General features: G+C 59.7%; 2 protein-coding genes across 4 annotated transcripts; one reads left to right on the top strand and one right to left on the bottom strand.

Moving 5' to 3' along the window:
• Positions 1-1,663: 1,663 nt before the first annotated feature.
• SSR4 (signal sequence receptor subunit 4) lies at positions 1,664-5,672 on the bottom strand. 2 transcript variants are annotated; one of them, XM_047847525.1, is made up of 6 exons: positions 5,516-5,672; positions 3,522-3,637; positions 2,700-2,774; positions 2,410-2,499; positions 2,022-2,087; positions 1,664-1,829 (listed from the first exon to the last, which is right to left on the bottom strand). In XM_047847525.1, exons 1-6 carry the CDS (start codon positions 5,580-5,582, stop codon positions 1,725-1,727), a joined length of 519 nt encoding a protein of 172 aa, XP_047703481.1. In that variant the 5' UTR covers positions 5,583-5,672; the 3' UTR covers positions 1,664-1,724. The 2 variants fall into 2 exon arrangements, with proteins under 2 accessions (XP_047703481.1, XP_047703480.1); XM_047847524.1 differs by having other exon boundaries at positions 3,522-3,640; positions 5,516-5,669.
• A 225-nt stretch (positions 5,673-5,897) lies between these two features.
• Positions 5,898-15,749, top strand: IDH3G (isocitrate dehydrogenase (NAD(+)) 3 non-catalytic subunit gamma). Of its 2 annotated transcripts, XM_047847522.1 has the most exons (13): positions 5,904-6,069; positions 10,189-10,227; positions 10,529-10,540; positions 10,784-10,881; positions 11,309-11,421; positions 12,669-12,729; positions 12,828-12,960; positions 13,077-13,210; positions 13,544-13,646; positions 13,741-13,887; positions 15,039-15,133; positions 15,218-15,278; positions 15,554-15,749. In XM_047847522.1, exons 1-13 carry the CDS (start codon positions 5,989-5,991, stop codon positions 15,653-15,655), a joined length of 1,179 nt encoding a protein of 392 aa, XP_047703478.1. In that variant the 5' UTR covers positions 5,904-5,988; the 3' UTR covers positions 15,656-15,749. The 2 variants fall into 2 exon arrangements, with proteins under 2 accessions (XP_047703479.1, XP_047703478.1); XM_047847523.1 differs by lacking the exon at positions 10,529-10,540 and having other exon boundaries at positions 5,898-6,069.
• Positions 15,750-15,781: the final 32 nt, after the last annotated feature.

Below are 15,781 nucleotides of genomic sequence, written 5' to 3'. Positions count from 1 at the left end.
GCAGATGGTAAAGGAAGGGGTTGGGGCTGGGGACAGGCTTTCTCAGCCCTCCTAGGCCTCTGGAGCCCAGCACTAGGCACATCTGTTCTGCAGAGGGGCCAACTGGGCCCCAAGCAGGCCCCATAGAGGATGGGGCCCCAAAAGCCTGGCCCCAGCTGCGGGAAAACTGGCTGGAAGCCAACTGGAGACTGGGGCCAACTGAGGGGCTGCTGAGGGACTCACTTTGATGGCTCTAAAGGCACCCCATTCTTGTCTGGGAGGAGAGAGTGCCGGAGGCCCAGTGTTCTTGGGACGTGGGCCAGGACAGGCCCATAAACTGTGTGGAGTCCCTTGCCACGTGGAAGCTGGCACCAGGGGTCCTGGGAGAGGTGGCGCCAGGAGGGCCAGCAACCCTTAGCTATTGCTGCCCTGGAACGGACGTCACGTTTGGGTCCTATTGCCGTGGAGCAGAATCAAAGAGCCACCAGGCAGCCACAAGCGGCCACTGTTCGCCCTGCGTGCCTGGCACAGGGTGTTGGCAGAACCCCTCCCCCTTCACCCCTCGGCAAGGCGGGGGAGCAGCAATCCCTGCCAGCAGGCGCCCCCCGAACCCCCCACCGCTGGTTTCCCGGAAGTTCGGGAAGCCCATCAGCCAGCGGTCCTAGCCTTGCCTGACCCTCGGGGGACTCTCGAGGGTCCCCTGCTGCTCCAAGTCTCCTGCTGCACCCCTGCTTCTGGGAAGGAGTCAGCCCTTCCCCACAGCCTCCATTCCTGTCACTTTGTCCCCACCCACTTCGAGGACTGAGAGTCAAGGAGCGGGGAGAGGCTGGTGTCCCCTAGGCAGTCCCCAGGCAGTCCCAGGTCACAAGCCACCCTCCACACACCCGGGCCCTCCCAGTGCCACAGAGCACTAGGTGCTCAGGGGAGACGGGGCACTGAGACGAGATGCAGGACGAACTGGAAGAGGCGAGATTGGCTCCTCAGAGACGTGGGGACTCATGTCACCTTTCCTTCCACTTTCCTGTGCCTTCTACACGTCCCGCTGGACACCACGAAGGGAGAGCACAGGGGGAGGCAACACGGAGGTGGGGTGCGGGACCTGGAGGGACCACCCCGCTGCCCGCCACCAGGTGCAGCGGTCTTAGCCACACCAGCAAGTAGGGGGGCCCACGACGCCCCACGGCAACAGCGCAGGAGGTACGTGCTCGGGAGCGTGGCTCGAGCCCAGGGCTCCGTGCAGGTGGCGCTGCACCTACGTGTGCTGCTGACTGCCACGTTCCAGGGAAGCCGGCCACGGCCCCTGACTTTCTCTGGGCAGCTGCCCTTCTGCTGGCAGGTCACCGGGCCCTCTCCCAGGCGGGCCACAGAGACCCTGCCGTGCAGCGGCCAGGTGAGGGCGGGAGAGAACGAGGCCGTCCCCTCTGCCAGAAGACAGCAGGTGCTGGGTAGAAGCGCAACCCCACGGCCTGCCCAAGCCTATGCGGGCAGCTGGGAGAGGCAGAAGGCAGACACCGTGGGCACCGGGCAGGGAAGGCCCATCTGGGGCCAAGGAAGGACAGCCTGCGACAGCAGAGCGAGGCCCCAGCCAGTGCCTGCGCCATCCAGGTGGCTAAGGGGACCGGTGGCCCAGCTCTGCGCATGTGCAGAAGGCACGACAACGCAAGTCGGGAGCCCACGTCCTGAATACCGGTGACAGCCAGCAACTGTTTATTGCAAGTAGCAAGGAGGGCCCCTCGGTGCCACCTTCAAGCCTGGATGTGACTCTTGGCACTGAAGGCCAGGTAGTAGATCACCAGGCCGATGGCTGCAGCCAGTACCTCGGTAGAGACCCAGGGTCCATTCCAGGTGCCCTGCAAGAAAGGAGACCAAAGCCACCTCAGGGGAGAGAAGGGCAAGGAACCAGCCAGCCCCGGCCACCTGCCCTCTAGGGCGCGAAGGCACACCGACCCTCTCCCGGCCCGTCCCCACCCCTCAAAAAGGGCAAGGCTTGTGGCGTGCTCCCTGCTTCCCCTGAGACCGGCTGGCCTCTTCAGCACGCTTACCCGATGGTCCACACTGACTGTGAACAGGGGTGGGATGATAGAAATGTCCTCGTTATTTCTCTGAGCCTGCAAGGAGATGCTGGGGTCAGGGGTGCCGCCAGGCAGGGTGGGGAGAGGTTGGACGGGCAGGAACGTTGGCCCAAGCCATGGAAGACAGAAGAGCCGGGCAAGAGAGAAACGCGGAAGGTGCGAGCACAGGCGTGGCAGGTGGTCAGGAAGGCACACCACCCCCCCACCCCCGACCCTGGGTCAGCCTTCTCTGTGAAGGCAAGGCCCCTAGTGGCCTGGAGCTCGGGTAAGAGGCACTACAGGGTGAAGGTGGCCGTGGAAGTGAGGTGCACCCTCCCTCCTGTAGGCCTGGGCGGGGCTCCGGGTCGCTGATACTCACCTTCCTCAGCAGACTGTAGGACTCCTCGTCAAAGAATCTGACCTCATAGGTGCCTGCATGGGCACTCTTGTGGTCTAGGCTCCAGGACACCTGGGTTGGGTAGGTTTGACCAAGGTGGGCACAGTGGACACATCCAGGCCCCTCGGCAGCACTGACACAGTACCACCACCCGCAGCCTGAGTCAAACAACCGCAATCCTGCTCCACTGGGCCATCCCTAGGGCTTCAAAGTCATGCCGGTGGGCAGGTGGCCTCCCCCCAAATGACAACCGCGGCATCAGCATCCCTTACCTGATAACGTCCCACGTCCTGGCCCCGGGTCACGGGAAATTGTTTTCCACTGACATCAGCATAAAGAGCCATATTCTGGGACGGGACAAAGAGAGAGTCACCTTCTCCCTCCCCCCCCAAGTCAGCAGAAACCCCACTGTGCTGCTCACAGCAGCACTCGTGGCCTGTGGGCAGGGAGGCTGGACACACTTGGGGACCACACTGTGTCTGGCAGGGGGCACCACGTAAGAGCCATGGAGGTACGCCTGCCGCAACCGGAGCGATGCCAGGAAGCCGACCCCCGTCGATGCTGTTACTGCCTCTGCACATCTACCCACTATGGCCCGACCTCCCTAACCCACGGCAAGCCTGTTAACTGTGAACACGGGTGGGGTAACTGAAGTGTACTCATTCCTCTGAGCCTGGGAGAGGGTGTTGGGGTCAGGGGGTGCCCCCGAGCCACCCAAGGAGTGTTGCACTCAGGAAAGACCACCTAGGCAAACAGCAACCAGGAAAGGGCTCCAGGCTATGGGCGCTCAGGAGCCGAACCCCTGCTGTTTCTCATTTCCCAGCACCCTTACAAGGCACAGCAAGACGTCTACCTACATTTCCACACCGAGGCAGACTAGGAAAATGTTCTCTTAACACCTGCTTCACACAGTCTGGCCTGGTTGTGCCCTACCCTCTCTCCTCTACCCGTAAGTCAAAATCCTCAATCTCCCTCTGTCTACATGGGTCCCTGGGTCTGATCCCATCAACTGCCAGTGAGGACCTGATGCCCAAGGTCCCAGGCTCCCTGTGGACCTCTGGCTCTGGCTGAATCCCCCCTGGACCCTGCCTCACCTGGACCCTGTTCTTGCATGTCAGGGAGATCTCCACGATGAAAACGGTCTCAGTGGAAATGACGGCATCCGAGGTGGTGTAGTAGGAAGGGGTGATCTGGGGCTCCACGCAGGCCTCTGCTGTGGGGAGAAGGCAGACGTGCTTACGTAAGGCCCAACTTGTGGGTGCTGGGCTGGGGGGCAGAAGGGACTGCCCAAACCCACTTCCCAGACCTTGTCGGCTGACACACGGGGCCCTTTGGAACCTGTCAGGTGGGATGTGAGAGACAGATCCGAACACTCAGTCAGAAGTGCAGTGGCGGTGGAAGGGGTAGGGTGGGATGGCCTTGAAGGAAGGCCAGGGCTGCGAAGGCTTTGTACAGGCGGAACCTCAACGTAAGGGCAAAAGAGCAGGTGAGCGAGCACGCACGTGGGAGGGGGTGGAGGCGGCAGCAGGACGGACTCACTGCACAACTGGGGCCTGTGGCTGGACCTATGGACACGGAAGCCACGCGAGGGCTTGGGGTTGCAGCCGGACCTCGATTCAGAGCCGTGCACAGCCCTGGCCAGTTTATTGACGGCACCCTCCGCAGACACCAAGCATGGTGCAGCTTGCAACCCGTGAGGGCTTGAGATGCAAGGGTCTCTGCCCCCACCCACGGCTGGCAGAAGGCCAAGACTGGCCCCAGTGTCTCCGAGGGAAGGAAACGGGCACAGCTTGTACCCCTTTAACAGGGCTGCCCCGAGAGAAAGGAGGCTGCCTCAGCCATCATCACGCTGCTCGAGGCTGCAGGGAAGGAAGGACACTGCCTAAATCACAGGGTGCCAAGCAGATGCTACCAGTGGGAAAGTTCTCAGCCAGCTGCTCTCTGAATGTGTCCTGGCACAGCCATGCATGAGGCAGACAGAGAAGCCTTGCAGCTGGGCAGCAGGAGGAAGATGCCTGGGAACGTTAGTGGGGGCTGGTTCTCAGGGGCCACATCTGTGCCCCGCTAAGCTTGGCTTTTTTCCTAAGGACCTTGTGGAGCACCACAGGGTTTTACAGTCAGGTTTGTCCCTTCCAGACACCACTGGCTACACCATGGGTAATTCCTGAGGGGCAGGTGAGAAGGGCGCGGGTAGGGAAGCCAGTTAGGCTGATGAAACCCTCCAGGCACCAAAGGCACTGGCCCGAGTGGCGGCGTGGTGTGGCGCATAGGTAAAGTGAATGTGTACAAAGTATCCCTGACTCAGGCCCCCCCAGACTTAGCGCTGGCTCCTGCAAGGACCTCCTCCTCAACACGCTTCTGGACTCCAGTTCCTGAGTTCAACCCCGCCACCAGGTGTTAAGAATCTCTCAAGAATGTACATGTAGATCTGACCGTGGCTCAACTCTGCTGAAAAGCCCTGTAAGAATACACCAGGGCCTCAGGGAAAAAGTCAAGGGTCTGGCCCGGCACTCAAGCCCTCCCCCACCCTTTTCCCCTTTCTTCCCTCTTTTCCAATCTAACTTGCCCACGTTCATGGTCCTTCTGTCGGGCCCCATCCCCGCTTCCTCTCTTCACTTACAGCTCCCTTCCTGGGGAGGCCTGGCCCCACTGCACCGGGTCAGGTGGCTCCTCTCCCACTAGCCTAGTCTTTCACTCGGATAGCCCTGCGCTGCCGAGTTTTGCTCTTGTCCGACCACCCCTACCCCCTCCAGGACTGGGAACTCCGGGTGGGAGCAGGGACGTATGTCACTTTCCCTGCTGGAGCTGGGAACGAGACAGACTCTGGTACTCTTCCTCGGAGGGGCGGACGCGGGGGGGGGGGGGGTAGGTTTGGGAAGTTTTGGCTGTTTCTTCCAGCAGCCTGGCCGCTGGGTAAACGTGTGTGGTGCAGGAGCGTGTGGTGGCCTCGGTCGCCGCGCCCCGGGGCCACCTGCCGCTCGGAGGAAGAAGGCCCAGAACCCCGCTTCGCCCGTACCCCTCCTCCCCCCACGCACCACCAGTCGTGGGAGAGAGGCTCGCCAGAAAGGGGCTCCGGCCAGGCCGCTACCTGAGCAGCAGGAGAGGCTGGACAGCAGGAGTAGCGCCAGGGCGCCGAGAGATGCCAGCGCCGCCATCGCCTCTTCTCTGCCGAGAGAAAAAGGGAGAGACTCCCCTGAACACGAGGGGCAAACGAGGAAGCGCGACGCGTAAGCAGCGGGGGCAGCCAATCAGGCGCCGGCGGGCCAGTGACGCCACAGGCGGCACTGACGTGTCCCCTCCCCAGACCAGAGGCCTCGGTGGCCGCCCCATCAAGATGGCGACGGCGGCGGCAGCGGCGGCGACTGCGGCGGCGGCGGCGGCGGCGGCGGCGGCGGCGGAGGCGGTGGCGCTCTCGGCGCCGGAAGGGGGCGTGAGAACAGGCGCGTCAGCGCGCGTGCGCACTACTGGGTCCATGCCGGCTCCCGGCACTTCGCGCCCTGCCAAGCTCTCGCGAGAGCGGTGTCTACGTGTCTGGACGTGCGGCGGTTCTCACTTTCCGTCATGGCGCTGAAGGTGGCGGCGGTCATCGGTGGCGCTGCGAAAGCGGTGCTCAGACCGGCCCTCCTCTGCCGTCCTTGGGAGGTGAGAAGGGGTAGCGGGCCGCGGGGACAGCCGCAGCACTCGCTGGGCCGGGCCGAGGGCGGCTGGCTTGCGGAGCGTCTTGGAGCCCGATTGGCTGTGGGCCCCGTGAGGGGCGGGGCGAGGGCTACGCGCTGGAGTTGATTGGCTGCCTCCGCTGTCAGTGAGGGGATTGGATCAAGTTGGCCCTTTGTTGGGCTTTCCCAGGGGTCTGGGTCTTGGGCGGGGGGAGCCCCGGAGGGGCGGGGAGAGCGGGCAGCGGCCGGCAGAGTGTCAACTCCCTAGTATACTGTGGGAGCCCTGCCGAAGCGGTCACGTGTCCCGGCCCGCCTTCCTCTTGCGGCCTCAGGAATCCTGTTCCTAGCCCCAGTACCTCCTCGGGTTTTTCTGTTGCGGACCTTTTTGTCACTTGTCCCTGTGGAGTTGGAGAACCGAATTTTGCTAAGTGTTCCGGACATCACCCCCCCGCCCCGACATTTTTATAGTTCCAGATGCTTTTTCATCCCGCAGGCGTCCAGAATGGGAGGGAGCTAGATTTTCTGACGCTGGTGAGGTGGGGTGGCCGTGGGGGCTTTGTTTCCGCAGTTCCCGTTTAGGACCTTGGCTATTCACTCAAGTCTCATTCCTCTCTCTTTACACACTTAAATGAGGATAACTTAGTCCCTGGGTGGGTCAGAAGCCATCCGAAGCATCAGGGAGCCAAGACTGACTTTAGGGGACAAGAGGTATGACCTCCCGGCCTGGCTCCCCCCCAACTAACCTACAGTGTGGCCACCCTCCTGTCTCTGGGTTCCAATTTCCCCCCTGTCTCAAAGGATCTAGCCCACCCTGACCTTCCAGAATCCTGTGACTTTGCTGACACTCCTTGTGGACGCATGTGCTATGCCTCTGCCTTCTGACCCCCTCGGGAAGACTACCCTTTGACAGCTTATGCTTTATGAAATTCTCATTTCTCTTAACTTGCTGATGAGGGGCTTGCCAGAGGCCCTGACGGCTCTGGCAGCTGGGCTCCCTTGGTGTCTTGGTGAAGACTTTTGTGTCCTCCCTGACCTCCCTTTCTATGTGTGCTTGTGTCCATGTTAGGGTGGGAGGAGGGCAGTGAATGGTTGGTAGCTGGGCAGTGCCTTGCCCTGAGACTGGTTGTCCTGGGTATGGGAAGCTTTAGAAATGAACCGTAGATCTTTGGTCCGACTGATTGGGACCTTGTGGGAAAAACACGCAGCCACCATCGGCACTTGATGTAACATAAACATGCCAGGGAAAGGAGCCTCGCTAAGATGTGGAGCATGGGAATCCTTTGTCAGGAACACATACCACCCAGGACCCCTTTATTTCTGTGGCGCCATCACAGCATGGCTGACGGTCCACCTCCCTGCTTAACGAGTGAGCGGCAGGCCTGCGCATATGTCCCATCCTGCCTTCAACTGGGCGTCTCTGATGGGTAGCGTCACAGAGTGGCATAGGTGTGAGGCAGAACCTGTGTAAGCCCTCGAGGGAAGGTGCCTGTATCTGTCCTGAGCAAGGTCAGGGGAGTAAGTCTATCTTGAGAGCTCTCTGGGGCTTTGGCTAAAGCCTGAAGGAAACATCTAGCATCGGGACCAGGTGAGGGAGAGGTTTAGCCCAGGTGGTGATGTGATCCAAGGCGGGCGGTGGGGGTGGTGGCCCAGATACAGAGCTAGGTGCGGGGACAGCTCACCACCGTGGCCGAGTTACCTGCGTAGCACCAACGGACTCCCAGGAGGATTTACCGCTGGGAGCTGTAGGGGTCCACCGCATGCCGCCCCCACCACTGGACATCAGCCATGAAAACTGGCCTAAGGGGCTGGTGTAGTGAAGGAGTGGGCCTGCCCTGCTGGGGACCAAATGGCTTGCTGCGTCCTCCCAGCAGCCACGTGAAGTGGGTGCCTCTGTTCCGTGGGTTTTAGACAGGAAGCTCAGCAAGGTTAAACTGTTTGCTACCAAGAGATGGTGGGTTTAGACCGAGGCCTCCCTGACCCCCAAGCCCACCATCTCTTCCTTCATTTTCTGGCGCGTTCATTAATTCAGGAAATGTTTCTTATGTCTGAGCTCTGGACCAGGCATTCTGTTCGGTCTTGGGATGACAGTAGGAAATTGGACCGATATGGCTTCCAGCCTCAAGGACTTCGGGGTTGGGGAGGGACCGAGGCAGTTGCTAGGGACAACCTAAGGATATTGTGGTTGGTGGGGTGGGGGTGGGGGGACAGTGAATGGTTGGTAGCTGGGCAGTGCCTTGCCCTGAGACTGGTTGTGTCAGCCAAGGGGGACCAACAACTTGGCAGCCTTAGGGCATCAGAGAAGGCTTCCTGGAAGAAAGGCGGTGGAAGCCTCCTTCCACAAGTCATGTCGAGAGCCTACAAGTAAGGTGAATCCAGGGGTGCCTGGGTGGTTAAGCATCAGACTCTTGATTTCATCTCCAGTCGTGAATTCATGGGTTGGGCTCCACACTGAGTGTGGAGCCTGCTTAGGATTCTCTTCCTCTCCCTCTGCCCCTCCCCTGCTTGTGTGCCTTCTCTCTCTCTCTCTCTCTCTCTCTCTCTCTCTCTCAAAAAAAAAAAAGAAAAAAAGATGAGTCCAGATACTGACAAGTGCTAGAAAGGAAAATTGGAAAGCCCTGAGTGTGCCTGTGGCTGCAGATCCAGGGGCCACATGGATGAGCAGATACCCCGAAGCCTTTTGTCCTAGTAGTCACCTTTCTCCTGGCCCCTGGCTTGGCTGAGTGAGTGGCACACCTATGCCGCCAGAGCCTGTGCGAGTGGCCGCCTTGTGAATACCAGCGTGGGAAACCCAGAGGGGATGATCAGCCTCTGTCTGAGCTTTCTAGACTTCTAGCAGGAAGGTATGGCTCTTTGCAAGATGCCCACGGTGACCCTGCCGTTGGCTGGAATACTCTGATGCTGCCCCAGCGGGAAATTGGCAGAGCATCTCCAAGTGACAAAAAGGACCTTGGCTCTGCCCCTGCCTCTTTGGATTGAGAGACACTGGGTGTGTTCCCAGGTGGGGAGCAGCAGGAGCAGAGTGAGGATGCCTAGGCCTTCCGCAGTGGCACGTGGCAGACAAGCGTCTACCTCCAGGACTGTGTGGGGACCCTAGATGGATCACTGCTCAACAGCTGTCCCCTTTGACTCGGATGGCTTTTACTCTGAAGCTGTCAGACATGGCATTGGGGTGGCTAAACATGGCTGTTTCTGAGTCGGGGGGTTGGGGACGTTCATCTTCCACGTAGGCCACAGAGCAGTTTTGCAGTCCTTCGTAAAAGCTCTCTGAGAGATTGGTGTCTGTTATTCTTCTAAAAATGGTTAGATTTTCCCTGGCGCGTTTGCTTTGGACTTGTGATTCCGGAGGGCCGTTCCCACGATGCCAACAGTGGCTGTCTCTGGGTGGACAGGGGACTGGGTGCTATCTTTTTGTTCTGATCTCCGTGTTAGGACTGTGTGTTGTTTTGTCATAAGAAACAAGATTTTTTTATACATTTTTAAGTTTCGCTCATTTATTTTGAGACGGAGAGAGAGGGAGAACCCCAAGCAGGCTCCACACTGTCAGCACAGAGCCCGACGTGGGGCTCGATTCCACGAACCGTGAGATCATGACCTGAGCCAAAATCAAGAGTCAGATGCTTAACCGACTGAGCCACCCAGGCGCCCCATAAGGAAAAAAGATTTTAAAAATGACAAAATGATTGTTGTGGCCGCTCCAGGGTTTGCCATGTGCATTGTGCCAACTTTTCCACGTTACAGACAACAAACATCACTGGGCAGGACTAATTATTGGCTAATAAAGAATCAGACAACACAAGAGAGAAACATTTCTTAAGTTGATTAAGAGCTGATTGCAGAGCTGACAGAAGCATAGAGGGTCGCCGCGACCCTCCACGATGCTTTGACTGGCTGGTCCTTGGGAAATGGAGGCTCTTGGGCCATTTGGGCGCGTACCACGAGCCGTTCACCACATGATGGTGCAGGGGTCAGGCAGAGGGATGATGCGTGGGACCTGGCTGGGCATGGTGGGGACGGTTCCTCTTCCCTGCCAAGAGTTCAGCTGGCCTTTACCGAATCGGCTTTCTGGGCCAGACAACAACCACTGGCATCTGGTTCTCTTCGCCAGGTTCTAGGTGCCCATGAGGCCCCCCGGAGGAGCTTCTCCGTAAGTACCTGCCAGAGCGTGTACGCGCATGTGTATGTGTGTGCGCCTGAGAACGCTAGTGTTTATGCACGTATGCACCTGTCTGTGCGTGCGTAGGTGTGTGCGTGCGTGCACGTATGTGTGCTGTGCCTGCCTGTTTGTTCCCTGGCGCTCCGGGTCCTTCTCTCTGAGGCACAGTCTCAGAGGTCGCCCACCCCTCCTCACCCGAAGCGCACTACACAGTATCCCCATTCCCTGGGCACAGCCTCGTTCCTCCAACCCTGGCTGATTCGTGTCTTCTTCCTTTCTGTCCCTCCTCTAGCAACAGACAATTGTGAGTATTCCTCTCATCTGCCTGTTAAGTTTTGGGGCTTTTAGTTGCTCTGGGATTGAGCCAAGTCCAGGCGGGGGTGGGAACTGCTTCTGCCGCCACCCTCCCGACCAAGGACCCCCCCCCCCACACACACACACCGTGATTAACTTGTCTGGGCTGGGGTGGCGGGGTCAGGTAACCCCAAGCTGGAACCTCATGACTGGCCGGCCCACCGGGCCCACCCTCACCTTCCCGTCTCTCCAGCCTCCGTCGGCTAAGTATGGTGGGCGGCACACGGTGACCATGATCCCGGGGGATGGCATCGGGCCAGAGCTCATGTTGCATGTCAAGTCTGTGTTCAGGTACACGGCCCCTGGGCCTACCTCCCCTTGACCCGTACCCCTAGGGGAGCTTATACCCTGGTGGGGCGGCGGGGGGGCTTGAGAACTGTGCCAAGAGGGACCGTCAGCCCAGAAGCCCACTGGCCAGGGCTCCGCCCCAGCGCCCCTTGAGGCAGCAGCAGGAGGGCTGAAAGCCCAGGCCTTTTGTCCCAGTGCCTGTGATCCCGGGCGCGAGGAAGGTGGCAGCAGTCCTGCTGCTAACTGTGTTGTAGAGTTCAAGTATCTCCCTGTCAGTTGGCGCGGTCGACCCCGTCTCCCCTCAGGCAGAGCCAGGTCAGGGTGGACAGCGGTGGTGGCCAGGCCTCTGCGCCCAGCGGTCCAGGCGGGCTTCCTAGAAGAGGCGTGGGGGAGGCCTGGGGCTCGCCACCTTGACCCAGTTCTGCCCCAGGCACGCATGTGTGCCGGTGGACTTTGAAGAGGTGCACGTGAGCTCCAACGCTGACGAAGAAGACATCCGCAATGCCATCATGGCCATCCGCCGGAACCGCGTGGCCCTGAAGGGTGAGCGCGGGGGCCAGGGCGGGGCACCGTGCACGATCCCTCTCATTTCCAAGCCGACACACACTTGTCCCTGGGGCCGCACGACTTGGACTTTAGGGTTTTTCTGGCTGGGGAGGACCCTTGGGCTTGGAGAGCGGACAGAAACTTTTGGGGTCTGTGCCGCGATTCTGAGAGCTTGTGGCACTAGGCTGGACAGGAGCCTGTTCAGTAAAGGGCTTCCCCCACCCCCTTCTCTCCTGGGGCGCAGCCCTCTCTGCCGGGGTCAGCTTTGACCCTCGGGGTCTTTTTCTCACGGTTTGTGACATACGGTTTGTATGTCACAGGGATGCGGTTTTAACCCTCTCCCGCCGCCTTGCCCGTAGCTGGCACAGCTGTGGGTGTTACAGGCAGGAATTCTAGCCCTTCCTCTGTTTGCCTGGGTTTGGTACATGTTCTTAAAATGCTTGCATTACTCGTTCTGTAAGCTATAGTCCATCACCTGCTCTGTGTGAGCAGAGTTGAACCCGGGTGGAGCCCCAGCCCCTGGCAGTCAAGCAGAGGGGCCAGCGTGGCAACTGAAGGGTGTCTGAGGCATTGTGGGCAAAGGCGGTGTGGGCAGGGCGTGACTTGGAGGGGGCGGTGGCCCCAGTGGGCCCTGAGAAAAGCCTGCTCTTCAAGGCACCCTCTGACCGCCTTTTCTTGGAGGCTGCTGACCCCCTCTTGCGCCCATTCTTTTTGCCCGGGTCCGCCCTGGCCCAAACTATAGTCTTTTCCAGGCAGCCACCACCTGCCCCTGAACTGGGGCTCATGTGGCGCCTCGATGCAGGGCCCGACGGTGACGCCAGCCAAGGTCACATTGCTGGCGCCAGGCTGGCTAGCCAGCCGGTTAGTGAGCAGGAGTGGTCACTTTCTCTCCAGCCAGACCCCGATCTTGCCATTTCCTGCCCGGGGTCTGGCAAGGTCTCCTAGCCAGCTGCCAACCCTTGTTCATTCATCTGTTCGTTCATTAAGTATTTATCGAGTGCCCGCTGCGTGCCAGTCCCTCTCTAGGCCCTTGGAACCCCTCAGTGAACCGCACGCGCTCTCTGCCCTCGCGGGGCTTACGTGAGAGACCACCCTGGCGCTCTGTGAGGTACCTCTGCCGGTAAAGCCACCTCCTCTGCTTGATGCTGCCTTGGGCACGCGTTCCCTTGCTCAGGATGGGGAATGTGGTGGCGTCGCTGAGCCCAGGGGCCCCCTCTCCAGCCTGTCTTTTTTCCGTCCCACAGGTAATATTGAAACAAACCATAACCTGCCACCGTCCCACAAATCCCGAAACAACATCCTTCGGTGAGAGCCCAGTGCACAGGGTGGGGGCTCGGCAGGGGCGGAGTGTGGCAGCAGACGGTCGTGGCACCGGCCGGCTGCTCTTCTCTCTGTGTTCCCAGTACCAGCCTGGACCTCTATGCCAATGTCATCCACTGTAAGAGCCTGCCAGGAGTGGTGACCCGGCACAGGGACATAGATATCCTCATTGTCCGGGAAAACACAGAGGGCGAGTACAGCAGCCTAGAACACGAGGTGGGTGGGACCCAGGCTGTCCCCTTATTGTCTTGGGTCGTGGGGTCTGGGGACAAGCCGGGCCAGGCCCAGGGAGAAGCTTGTGCTGGAGGGACTCTTCTCCCCATCTGTCCCAGAGTGTGGCTGGAGTGGTGGAGAGCCTGAAAATCATCACCAAGGCCAAGTCCCTGCGCATCGCCGAATATGCCTTCAAACTGGCCCAGGAGAGTGGGCGCAAGAAAGTGACAGCCGTGCACAAGGCCAACATCATGTATGTCCCACCCCTGCCGTGTCCCTGCCCGTTCCGCAAGCAGTTGTGAAACGGCTGAATTGAACACTCTCCTCCGCCCTGCTGTTAGGGACTTGGGGCCCCGGACCCCGCTGCCCCCCAAGGGGCCGTGCCCAGGGGCGTGCCCTCTTGCCCCTTTCCCAGCCGCGGCATCACCACAGCGCATACTTTGGGCAGGTAGAGCAGGATCGTGCCCGTCGTACAGGCGGGGGACTGGTCAGGGGTCAGAACCCAGCTTCTCTGGCCATCTGTATACCCCATGCCTCCGGCTGACTGTTACAGTGGCCAAGCTGGCGTCTTGTGCTCCCCTCCTAGGAAACTGGGCGACGGGCTCTTCCTCCAGTGCTGCAAGGAGGTGGCAGCCCGCTACCCCCAGATCACCTTTGAGAACATGATCGTGGACAACACCACCATGCAGGTAGGTGGCCTGCCGGGTTCCACGGCAACCTGCCTCTGGCGCGGTGGGCTTCCCGTGCGCTCCAGCTTTTCTGCCTGTCCCCCTTGCCCTGCAGCTGGTGTCCCGGCCCCAGCAGTTTGATGTCATGGTGATGCCTAATCTCTACGGGAACATTGTCAACAATGTCTGCGCAGGACTGGTCGGGGGCCCCGGCCTCGTGGCTGGGGCCAACTATGGCCACGTGTACGCCGTGTTTGAGACGGTGAGTGTCGCCAGGGCCGCTGGCCTTTCTGTGCTAGAGAGCTCGCATCTCATCCACTTCGCCGAAAGTATAGGATATGGTGTGGCCATCGCCACTGTCTCGTCCCAGAATGTTGTCGTCCCCCCGGTATTGGGGGCACCTGGGGGGCTCAGTCGGTTGAGCAACTGACTCTTGATTTCTGCTCAGGTCATGATCTCACGGTTTGTGAGTTCGAGCCCTGCACTGGGCTCCGTGCTAACAGTGTGGAGCCTGCTTGGGATTCTCTCTCTCCCTCTCTCTTTGCCCCTACCCCACTTGTACTCTCTCTCTCTCTCAAAGTAAATACATAATCTTTAAAAAAAAGAAGAAACCCTGTGCTTGTTGGTTGTTACTCGCACTCCCCGCCCAGTCCCTGGCCACCACTGATCTGCTGTCTTGTCCCTCTGGCTTTGCCTTTTCTGGCCATCTCCCACACGGAGTCATATACCGTGTGGCCTTCTATGATTGGCTTCTCTCCCTTAGTGCAGTATTTTGTTTTCCTTAATTTTAGAGAAAGAGCGTGTGAGAGCAGGGGAGTGGGGCAGAGGGAGAGAGAGAATCCTAAGCAGTTATGCTCAGTGTGGAGCCCGATGTGGGGCTCAATCACACAACTCTAGGATCATGACCTGAGCTGAAATCAAGAGTGGGAGGCTCAACCGACTGAGCCAACCAGGCGCCCCATTAACGTAGTATTTTTAAGGCCTATCCACACTGTGGCATGGCTATATGCCCCAACAACATTCCTTATGGTGGCTGAATAATATCGTATCGTACAGAGAGACCACGTTTTGTTGGTCTCTTAGCTTCTATTTTTAGGTCTTTTTTTTTTTTATGAGGTAAAATTCACATAACAGTGTGAAACCATTAAAAAAATTTTTTTTAATGTCTATTTTTGCGAGAGAGAGAGAGAGAGAGAGACAGACACACACAGCTCATGAGCAGGGGAGGAGCAGAGAGAGAGGGAGACACAGAAGCGGGCTCCAGGTTTCGAGCTGTCAGCGCAGAGCCTGACGCGAGGCTTGAACTCACGAACCGTGAGATCTGAGCCGAACTTGGGACACTCAGTCGACTGAGCCTCCTGGGTGCCCCACCCCGCTTTCTTACCATCCCCTTTCCTGTCTTGCCCTCTCGAGGCTACAAGGAACACGGGCAAGAGTATTGCCAATAAGAACATCGCCAACCCCACCGCCACGCTGCTGGCAAGTTGCATGATGCTCGACCACCTCAAGTAAGCAGCTCCGTGACCCCCAGCTGCCAGCCCCCCCGGCCAGCCCCCAGGCCCCAAGCACCAAAAGCTTCCCTCCCTCCTTAGGCTCCACTCCTATGCCGCCTCCATCCGTAAGGCCGTGTTGGCGTCCATGGACAACGAAAACGTGAGGCTCCTCTTGCCCCGCCTTCCCCCCCCCCCCCCCCCCCCCGCCGTGGGGGTTGAGCTGGTGTGCTACCTGAGGGGCAGAGGTGATGACCTGTCACTTCCTGCTGTCCCCAAGGGGAGGGCGGTACCGGCCAGGGTAGGGCTCTCTTGGCCTTAGCTCGTACCACTGCCCTCCTGCTGGCAGGCCCCGCCCCTGCAAGCCACGGGAGACCGCGGGCGGCAGGGTAGGGGTCAGGGCTCAGGTGTGCGCTCAAGTTCGCGCATCTCCCACAGATGCACACCCCGGACATCGGGGGCCAGGGCACTACGTCGGAAGCCATCCAGGACATCATCCGCCACATCCGCATCATCAACGGCCGGGCTGTGGAAGCGTAGGCTGTCCCTGGGCCTGCCTCAGCTCACTCCCCCTCCCGCTCCCAGCACCCCAGCTTGGTGGGCGGACCCAGAGTAAATCAGCTTCCGTCCCGGCTGCTGTGTTTCTGTCACTCCGGGACGCTGACG

The sequence above is a fragment of the Prionailurus viverrinus genome, unplaced genomic scaffold, assembly GCF_022837055.1.
Source record: "Prionailurus viverrinus isolate Anna unplaced genomic scaffold, UM_Priviv_1.0 scaffold_49, whole genome shotgun sequence".
Taxonomy (NCBI): domain Eukaryota; kingdom Metazoa; phylum Chordata; class Mammalia; order Carnivora; family Felidae; genus Prionailurus; species Prionailurus viverrinus.
Note: the sequence above shows the minus strand (reverse complement) of the source record. Positions and strands in the feature narration are given on the sequence as shown.